The sequence below is a fragment of the Sphaeramia orbicularis genome, chromosome 21, assembly GCF_902148855.1.
Source record: "Sphaeramia orbicularis chromosome 21, fSphaOr1.1, whole genome shotgun sequence".
Lineage (NCBI taxonomy): Eukaryota > Metazoa > Chordata > Actinopteri > Kurtiformes > Apogonidae > Sphaeramia > Sphaeramia orbicularis.
This window is the reverse complement of record NC_043977.1, coordinates 53,108,027-53,118,734: the sequence shown is the minus strand read 5'-3', so window position 1 is coordinate 53,118,734 and position 10,708 is coordinate 53,108,027. Positions and strand designations below refer to the sequence as shown.

The 10,708-nt window shown below is 36.4% G+C and overlaps 1 protein-coding gene and 1 non-coding gene across 4 annotated transcripts; both read left to right on the top strand.

The window, feature by feature from the left end:
* The first annotated feature begins 573 nt into the window (after nucleotides 1-573).
* Nucleotides 574-655, top strand: trnas-cga (transfer RNA serine (anticodon CGA)). Its single transcript has one exon. It is a non-coding gene; the product is annotated as a tRNA-Ser (tRNA).
* Nucleotides 656-1,199: 544 nt separating this feature from the next.
* Nucleotides 1,200-8,670, top strand: LOC115412797 (SOSS complex subunit B2-like). 3 transcript variants are annotated; one of them, XR_003934387.1, is made up of 8 exons: nucleotides 1,200-2,306; nucleotides 2,475-2,613; nucleotides 2,814-2,885; nucleotides 3,834-3,918; nucleotides 4,146-4,215; nucleotides 6,701-6,942; nucleotides 6,992-7,783; nucleotides 8,459-8,670. XR_003934387.1 is itself a non-coding variant. In XM_030125458.1 (6 exons), exons 1-6 carry the CDS (start codon nucleotides 2,213-2,215, stop codon nucleotides 6,904-6,906), a joined length of 648 nt encoding a protein of 215 aa, XP_029981318.1. In that variant the 5' UTR covers nucleotides 1,200-2,212; the 3' UTR covers nucleotides 6,907-6,983. The 3 variants fall into 3 exon arrangements, 2 of the variants coding, with proteins under 2 accessions (XP_029981318.1, XP_029981317.1); XM_030125458.1 differs by lacking the exons at nucleotides 6,992-7,783; nucleotides 8,459-8,670 and having other exon boundaries at nucleotides 4,146-4,197; nucleotides 6,701-6,983; XM_030125457.1 differs by lacking the exons at nucleotides 6,992-7,783; nucleotides 8,459-8,670 and having other exon boundaries at nucleotides 6,701-6,983.
* The last annotated feature ends 2,038 nt before the right edge of the window (nucleotides 8,671-10,708 follow it).

Here is a 10,708-nt window from a genome sequence, read left to right as displayed (position 1 = left end):
GTTCCCGACAAAATGGCAGTCATATAGAGCATATTATATAAATAAAAATGGTTTATGTCAAGAAACGTTTATTTTTCATATGTATGGAGACTTACGGGACACCCTGTATTTGTTGCTGTTGGAAATGTAAAAAAAAAAAAAAAAAAAAAGAAAGAAAAAAGGAAAAGGAAAAAAAAAAAGTCAATTCAAAACTAAAAAAAAAAAAAAAATAAACAGGGTAATTATCTGACTGTTTTGTGGTTTAAAAAAAAAAAGAAAAAAAAAGCTTCTCTTCATTTCCAATCAATCAAAACCATATAAGCATAGAACAGGTTTGTTTGGTCCACCTCCTGGACATGGCTGTGTTGTTGTGGTGTTTGTCTCCCTCCAATGTTCGTACTCAGAAACAGATGTTCTGCTTTTTTCACCGGCAAATGTCTTCCAGAATTATCTGCGTGTATCACAAGGGAATCGCCGATCCACACCACAGAAAGATAAAAATCTAAATTGACAAGAAAAACAGCAAAAAACATGAACAGACTGTGTTTTCCATCTGTATATTTATTACTGACAGGTAATTTAACGGGGAGTGAAGTCACGGTGGCCGAGAGGTTAAGGCGTTGGACTCGAAATCCAATGGGGTTTCCCCGCACAGGTTCGAATCCTGTTCGTGACGTATCATTTTTGATTTTAAATTGTAGAATCATACGCTACTTCACATGTTTCCTACATTGAGGTGACTGTATTTATGACTTTAACTGTCGAACGTTACACATTAACTGTTCATTCACTCAGTTACTGTCGAAACAACACGCGTTAAATTAATTTCCAATGTAAGTTAGACACGATGGTCGATTTTTCCGTAATATAATGGCAAAAGATAATAATGAAAAATGTTACAAAAATAAAAAGGACACAATGAATTCACACGTGCTCTCGTCTCGCGTTGTTTCCGGACGTGATGTACTGATACAATGGTATTAACCGTTCTTTCTTTTTTTTTCCTTTTTCTTCTTCTCCGGTCAAATACACTGTGTGCGTGTAATCTAAGAGTCTTCAATTCATAAATTAAAGACACGTATTATATTATTAACATGCGCAGTCGGTGTGTGAAGAGAACACAAACAGACATGTCCACCCCTGAGTCCCCTCCCGGTGTGGTGGAATGGAACTGACCGGACCACATAAAGCTGAGCGGCAGCAGGCGCTGACGTAGTTGTTGGGGCTGTAGTCAAAGTAGACTTTATAGCTACTGGGTCATGGTGTAAAGCGGGTGCAGTTTTTTACAGAGGCGTTTTGGCATTGTTAGTCTTTCGCTATAAATAACAAGCTCAATTATATTTAGGTGTCTCGAACAACTGAACCGCTGTAAAGGGCCACAGTCAGATGTGTAGACACTATAGTGTAACAAAAACAGCCTTTTCCCAGGCGGCGCGTTAGCAAAGCTAACAGTTCCTTCTACTCAGAGCCACACAAAGGGACTGCGGTGGATGGATGTGATAATACTGACGTTGAGGTTAACGATGGAATTTTTTTGAATAGTGGAGGGAGTAGTTGAAAAACAGTTAGAACACAGACAATACCGTAAGTTCTGGACTAACTCTACGTGACTGTCAGTAGAGCCGTCTTTGTTAGGGAACATCCCAGACTTGACTTAGGATTCTGGACTTGTCACTGACTAAACTACACATTGTGGCAAACTGCGTTGCTAAACGTTTGGGTGATTTAAAATCAATGCGTTTTTCATGTTAACGCCGTGTAAATAATGAATCTTTAGTTATGGCTATAATTGTAGAAATAAAGATGCTAATAGACGTATGGTCTGAATTTAAAACCAGGTAGCTCACTAGCCCGCTCATATTTTAGTAAAGTATTTCTTAGCAAAGCTAATTACGGTAGCTAACGAACCCAGTTACTGTAAATTGGAGTTGGGAGTTTTTCAGAAGAGAGAAGTATCTTATATGTCGTTTCCGACGACAGAAATACTTATGGTATTCCCCTTGGTGTTGTCAAGTTTGTCTTTGTGTCTGTAAACCATTACGAGCGATTTAACGTCACAGATATTTGGCTAGCAGGCTAATTAGTTAGCTGAGCTAATGCTAACGTTATAGCTACACATTACAGGGTAACTACAGAGGGCAAGTTACTGTTAGCCTGTAGTCTTAGCAGTTAGCGGTAGTTGGTATAAGTGCCAGAAAAGAACACAGGCCATTATTCTTCTTCGACAGAAACAATGGCAACTCCGACAAACGAGGCCTTGTTTTTGATAAAGGATGTGAAGCCTGGGTCGAAAAATTTGAATATCGTATTCATTGTTTTGGAAATAGGTAAGTAACTGTACCATGGCGTTAGCTCCCTTTACTATTCACTCGTGTCCTCTCTCTTAAAGGGACCAGTGGTCATTTTGCATGCATTTGTATAACTTATTTTTGTTGAAGTTTTTTTGACCGTAAATGCTTCGGTTTGTCTAATCATATATTGGTTTGTTCTATTAGGACGGGTAACCAAAACGAAGGATGGACATGAGGTTCGCTCCTGCAAGGTGGCAGACAAGAGTGGAAGCATTGCCATTTCAGTTTGGGATGAACTGGGCAGCCTTATTCAACCAGGAGATATTATCAAGCTAACCAGAGGGTAGGGGCTCGTCTTACAGTTTTGCATAGATCAGATGAACACAACAACTGCTTTATTATGTACTGACTGTTCAACCCACCTTCATTTTAAGTCGTAATCAGGGGGCAACGGGTGTACTTGACAGGCTTTATGTAATATATCTGAACTGAATGCTGCCAAGTACCAGGATAAGTGATGTTTTCTTTTTATTAACCTAATAGCTATGCATCTATATGGAAAGGCTGCCTAACCCTATACACTGGAAGAGGAGGGGATCTACAGAAGATTGGAGAGTAAGTATAAGGCAGAACATCTGTTTGAAATGTTAACTCTTGTCTAGTTGAAGCATCATACAAGGCCAGTAAGTAACATGCTCCTATTGAATCATTGATTGAAGCTGATATACGCTGTTACAAGGTGACCTTAATTTTAAAGCGGTATTTCTGAATCAAAACCTGAATGTGATACTGATTGTTACTAAATGCATTCTTAGAGAATATTGTACCTGTTGCTGTACATTGGTTGAGAAAAGTATCATTCTAAAAACAGCAATTGTAACATGTTCAATAACTGCATGTTGGAATTTCTAAAGTAGTATTAATAAAAATACTTTTATGTAAATGAAAAGATCTGAATTATTTATAATACATTTTGGGCCTCTGCGACTAAAACATTAGCGATGATGCTTCCCAACCTTCACACAATATTTTTTTTTTTTTTTTTTTTTTTTTTTTTTTTAAACGTACATGAATGACGTTTAGCAAATCTACATATCCAGCTCTCCTCATTCTCCTTGGTCAGATGTTGATACCTGTTGAGACATCCTCTGCACAGCCATGTATTGCATGCATATATATATATATATATATATATATATATATATATATATATATATATATATATATATATATATATATATATATATGTATATGTGTGTATATGTATATGTGTGTATATGTATATGTGTGTATATATATATGTGTGTATATATATATATATATGTGTATATATATATGTGTGTATATATATATATATATATATATATATGTGTATATATATATGTGTGTATATATATATATATATATATATATATATATATATATATATATATATATGTGTGTGTGTATATATATTTATATGATGCAGCGTTTTATGAAGCTGTGTCACCACAGTAACTCATTGATCCAGTGAAACCAGTGTCTGCTGCTGGAATGTTCTGTAAATGGGTGTTTTGTCTCTAGGTTCTGCATGGTGTATTCAGAAGTGCCCAACTTCAGTGAACCAAACCCAGAGCTGCTAGCCCAGGCCAACCAGCAAAACAAGTCTGTGAGTACCCCTGCACTTATTTCTCTCTGGGCATTTAGTCCAAATAATAGCCCCAGTCACTTAAATCCACTATAACGTAATATTCAACATGCAGAGTTCTGGTGGTCACTGAAATGTAACTTTGAACAAGACCTGTGTGTGTGTGTGTGTTTCCAAGTATGTTCTCAGTGCACCCTAACACAAGTGATGGCATTATGTTAAAACTATGTTCTTTACCACCATGACAGGGGAAACCAGACCAGAATCAAAGAGGAAACTCCCCACCCAATCAGAATTCAGGTACACCTGCACCACCAGGTCAGTTGAAGTGTATTCTACTGTATGCAGTTAAATAGTGCAATATCTGCACTAAATTTATACTGTGAATGCATCTTGTCATGGAGCAGAAGTCTATTGAAAATAGGTGACATGACCTACTTTTCAAGGTCATATGTCCTTGTGCAGTTAGAATATTGGAGTACTTTGAAATATAAATATGTATGTAAGAAGTTTTACACAAAGTCAATCTAACCTAAATTGTAGGACAGTAACTTTCAACAGAATCTTACACTATATTTGGTCAAGGACGATTAAAAGTGCACAGCTCATTATGTTTAAAGGCCTAGAACCATAACCATAGTTTGGAGCAAGGAAAAACAGATATTGATTATTCAACTGTTATCATTTTATGTATTTTAATTACAAGGTTGTCAGTAGTCTACATGTTGAATGTGTAATCAAACATGACCATAAAAGGCACACAATTTGGAAGAAAATCCAAGCCTTGAAAAATGATTTGTCAGTCTTGGAATTTATTCATTTTTACAGGGAAACGTACAACTGTTGAACTGAATATTTAACTTAATCACTCTGTCTGGATCATTAAACATCTTGCCTTAAAGTATTTTTTTTTTTTTTTTTGTAAATCTGGAATTGACGAGCAACTAACATAATGTTGGTGATTCTTGGTGCAATGTATTGATAAATTATTATTTATTAATGTTATTTTCCCTCAACATCTGTAATTCCAATATAAAAGGCCCATTTTAGCCATCAGACTCTTGTCTGCATTTCCAACGTGATATTGTGACTCGAGTAAATATACACGCCACTTTCAATTAGCTCATTATCTGTACACATTATAAGCGTTCCATGTGTATGTTCAAGCAGCGCAAATACCATGCACTGAGGGTTAGGGTTGTGTGAGATCTTGGCGTAAATTGACACATGATTAAATGGCGCTTGAATAACACACGAAAGGTCGAAAATGCGTACATATAGCACACCAATTGCCATAAGAACTGGTGTGACATACAGCGCGATTTGATGAGGTTTATGAGAGAGTATTCTGATCCTGATGTCTTGTAAGTGTTTCTCTCGCTGCCAAGTTTTCAGTCTGTCTTTACTTTGAATCTTACTGTGATTCGTGTTTGAACTGTGATTTGTTGAAAATGACTAGAATTGTCTTGATCATATGAAATAAATGTAAATAATATATGTGAAAATGTTAAAAACAACTGTTTTAGATATTGACCCAAGCACAGAGACCAACAGCCACGACAGAAACAACTTTGAAAAGCTAATTGACATCCAAATGCTTTTGATAAAAACCCACAAGCACCCTGCACAAGTGGAGTTGTCTATTGGTCAGTTAATTGACACATTTTTCTAATCTTTTTCAAATCAAAATGAATTAAAACCTGCTGGCTAGTTTGTTCTGGTGCAGTTGCTGCATACCTTCAGTTTCTCTGTGCGTAAAATTATTTGTTATTAGGATTATGTCTCTGGATACATTAGTGACTTAAGCTATACAAAAATAAAAAGAAGTAGAAGAACATCAACAATGGAATGTGAAGGCTTGATAGGAAAACATATACACTAAGATGAAGAACAACAGCTTTTACAGCAGAAGAAATGACTTGATGGCACCATTGGTGCATGTCAGGTATCTCCGACAGAAAAGTGAGTTAACCATTGTAGAACAGAGACATCTGCATGAGCACATGATGATGATGATGATGATGATGATGGGTGAAACATGATACTGAAAAACACAAGAGGTCTGAAAATGCCACAAAAATATTGAAGCATTTTGAGTGTTATGGTACTTTAGAATTCTGTCATCTGTCGAGGAGTCACAGTTCTACGACTGTACTTTTAATTTGCAATAGAAGTGGAGGTGTGTGTTGACAGCTGACAGAGGACAATGGAAATGGGAGAGTTAACATCAGTGGGTTTTGAGTCCAGCACTGTTCAGTTTAACCTTTTTCAGACAATGTGTTTATTCAGTAATACTTTCAGTTTATTAATGGAGTGTAACTTGTTACTGTATAGTAACAATGTATATAATAATAATAATAATAATAATAATAATGATAATGATAATAATAGACTGGTCCAGGGTGCCTTCACCCAGAGGTAGCTGGGATAGGCTCCAACACCCCCCATGACCCTAGTGAGGATAAAGCAGGTTCAGAAGATGAATGAATAAATTAATAATAATAATAACTAGAAAAGCACTCTGAGAGCACAGACCTCCGCCAAGGCAGATCAGCACCCCCCTCCCCCTGATCACCACCAAAATTTAATAATTTGTTCCCTGTGCCAGTATCAACATTTCCTGAAAATTTCATCAAAATCCGTCCATAACTTTTTGAGTTATCTTGCTAACTAACCAACAAACCAACAAATAAACAAACCCCAATGTAAACATAACCTCCGCCGTTCCTTGGCGGTGGTAATTATGTAGTTTGAACTGTCCATGAGGCATTTGTGACATCATTTCCTGTTCTTCCGTCCTCAGGTAATGGTGCCATGCAGCCGTTTGCCAACAACACCAACCCGCCCTCCGGTGCTCCTCGAGACCCCTCATTTGGGAGTGTGGGGCGACCCAACGGGCGGTCACCAGGAAATGGCGCCCCTCCGGTTACTGCTGCAGGACCCCCAGCAGCCACTAAATCATCAGTTACCATTAGCAACGGCAGGGACCCACGACGTGCCAAAAGATGAAAATGGGGTTATTGTGGAAAGTATCCCCCATTCCCCGTGTCTTCTTCACTCCCCTCCTTTTTTTTTTTTTTTTTTTTTTTTTAAAATCCTTTCTGGCCTTTTTCCCCAGTACAGAAAACAAAACCATGAATAAATTAGACTACTATGAGACTTTTTCTACAGGTGAACATAGTCAGATGTGTCATTTTGTCATGTTTTGGTGCGCCGTCAGCAGCACAGTGTGATTGTGATCTACCACTATAAGATGCACTAAAGCAGGACTTCCTGAAGTCGAGCCTCAGCGCTTTGACCAGTGCTCAGCCTTCGGTCACCATCGTCCTCTTCAATCTCACTGCAGATTATTGCCAGTTCTGTGCCAGTGTTACCCCCCCACCCCACCCCCAACGCCCTAAACTGAATCTTTTCCCTCCTGTTTTACAACCATACTCCCTACTTGAACACTTGATGCACTTTCTTCTTCTTAATTTATGGTGAGAAAACAGTGGCTGTCATAAAATCAGGAAATCCGTTTCTACTGTTTTTTTTAGTGGAAAAGGCCTTAAGTTGGTGGAAATGAGTTTGACTGAATGCAAGGGCAAAATTTGTCAAAAGGGTCTTCCCTCTCTTAACCAAACTGTATGTGAAGTGACTGTGACAGGAAAGGTGTTTTGAATTTTTAACAATAGATCATTATTAGTGTTTTTTTTATTTTGTTTTTCTCTTTTCCATTAGTTGTACGTTTTGTCGAGGTGGGACCACAATACTGATTCAACCACTGGCAGAACAATCCTCCAAATAAATTGTTACCATAATCCTCCTGCCACGTTTGGGGTTTTGTAGTCTGTTTAAAGCACCAGTTTGTAGTTCTGAGCCATACTTTCAATCTTTTTCAGCAGGGGTGTCACACTCATTTTAGTTCAGTTCCACATTCAGCTAAATTTGATCTGAAGTGGATCGAACCAGTAAAATAATAACATAATTATATATAAATAATGTCAACTCCAAAATTTTCTGTATGTTTTAAAGCAAAAAAAGTTGCTTTACATTATGAAAAGGTTTATATCTGCAAACTATCTTTTCAAAAGATGTGAATCACATGAACAAACTGAAAAAATAAGTGTAATTTTAACAATATTCTGCTTCAGTTTATCATTTACTCATGTACATTATAACACAGATCACAGTGGATCTACAAATACATAAAAAATTAGCAAAGGGCAGAATATTGTTAAAATTGTACCACTCATAAGACATTTCAGGTTCATATTTGTTCAGGTTATTTACATTCTTTGTGAAATTATACTTTGTTTTAGTGTAAATACATGAAAATATTTACATTTACAAAGAGAAAAGTTTAGAGTTGTCATTCTTTATATGTTATTATGATAGTATTTTACTGAATCCTGCCCACTTGAGATTGAATTGGTCTGAATGTGGAACCTGAACTAAAAGGATTGTTTAATATCTTAGTTTAATTTTTGCATTTCACAAATTCATCAAAAGGGCTGGACTGGACCCTTTGGCGGGCCGGATTTGGCCCTCGGGCCGCATGTTTGACACCTGTGTTTTTGAGTTTCACCTCCAAACATGGAATGGGGTCTTGCATAGTGAATGTGGGCACATTTTTTACAAACACGTCTTGTGAGCATCCACACAAGTATACGTTCAGACCACAGAGGGACTCAGATCATTGTTGCAGAGCACACGCCCCACATCTGGAACATATCCTACAGGCTGTTGTCATTAGCGACCATCGGAAGACTGAATAAATAAGCTTCCCATCTGCACTCATGTGATGCTTTGGCTCTATAGCACCATCTACTGTTGACAACATCCCATTACAGGACACCTGGAAGTCTGAACTGGTTTGATTTCAACATGTCAAAGTGAACTTATGACACATTGAAAGTCTGGTTGAAGTGTTGATTTTGAAGCAATGTATTTTGGAACCACAAAGCCCCTTTTATTTGTTCATATCCTCTGTTGCACCAAGCACCTGAACATTCTGGCTCCTGGTGTCGACGTCGGTTTCACGTTAACGTCTGATGCACTTACATAAGTCGAATACACAATAAGACGTCAGTGGCACCAAAGCAGAGGTGAGGAAACACATGAAAGGCAATCAATAGTCATTCACAAACTGAGCCAACTGATACTGGAGTGTGTGCGTGTGCGCGCCACTGAAGTGAAATGAACTGAAAAACAGGAAATTTCTGTCCAAACCTGTTAAAGGAATCCAGTCCTGTAGGGTAAACTGTTCTAACATGACTGGAGTTAACCCTTTCATGTATAGTGGTCACTCCAGTGGACAGTTCTTCTCTTGTATATTCATGGGTTTTGTTGTTTTAGTTCCATATCAGCCAACACAGCGGATCATCCCATACACTGACATTCATACCATCACTGCACCTTTACTGTTCTTGATAAACCTGATCTGCACTAAGTTGTTTTAGTGTAAATTGATGGCTTGTTATTGTTAATAGACTGTAATTAACCATTTTCCTTACACATTTTTTTTTATTTTTATATTATCTCCATAAAGTGAATAATAACTAATATTAGAGTATGTTAAAATGTGACAAAACATCAGATTAGCAGCATTTAAAAATTTTATTTCATACTTTTCACAGTTTATCAGTAAATACATGTTTCTTTGCTTTAAAAATTGAATGCATGGTGTCCAGCTGAGTGAATATTTTTGCAACTCCATGAAAAATAGGTACTTACCCCTATTCAACACGTGGTATGATGAATGAAATAACTTAAAAATAATTATAAAAAAAGACAAAAACACATTTAAAATAGAAAACAACACAGCAAAGTGCAGATAATAATAATAATAATATATAAATAACCATAGAGGAGGAGAAATGACTGAAATGTAAACAGATTATTGCACGTTTTATTGTAGTAATTACACAAAAACAAAGAGTAAAAGAAGATTAACCCTTTCATGCATAGTGGTCACTACAGTGCACAGCTGTTTCTTTGTATATTCATGGATTTTGTTGTTTTTCTTTCATATCAACCAACACAGTGGACGCTTATGCAACACCCCATACATTACAATTCATGCCATTACTGTTCTTGTTCTTGCTAAACCTGATCTGCAGTAACATATTTGAGTCTAAATCAATTGCTAATTGTTACTAGATTGTAATATAAATTTCTTTTAAAACAAAAAGTTTTTTTTTTTTTGGTTGCATATTATCTGAGTGAGTAATAACTAGTGTCATAGTATGTTAAAATGTGAGGAAACATCAGATTCACAGCATTAAAAATGATTTTATTTCATAGTTTTCTCACAGTATGTCAGTAAATACATGTTTCTTTGCTTCAAAAATTGAATGCATGGTGTCCAGCTGAGTGAATATTTTTGCAACTCCATGAAAAATAGGTTCATAAAAAAATGTCATTCGCATTGTTTTTTTCAGGCCTAAAGAAGAATAAAAACACTCAGGAAAAATATCTTGATTAACCCTTTCATGCACAGTGGTCACTACAGTGGACAGTTCTTCTACAGCTGTTCTCTTGTATATTCATGAATTTTGTTATTTTAGTTCCATATCAGCCAACACAATACACAAAACACTGCAACTGATAACATTGCTGTAACTTGGCTGTTCTTGATAAACCAAATCTAACATGTTTGAGTGTAAATCAATTCCTTGTTATCATTATTAGACTGTAATTAACAACAAAAGTTTTTTTTGTTTTTTTTTTTCTTTGGCATGTTATCTCCATGAAGTGACTAGTATTGGAGTTCACTACACACAAAAAGTTAAGGATATTTCTTTTTGTCTTTTTTTTTTTTTTTTTTGTC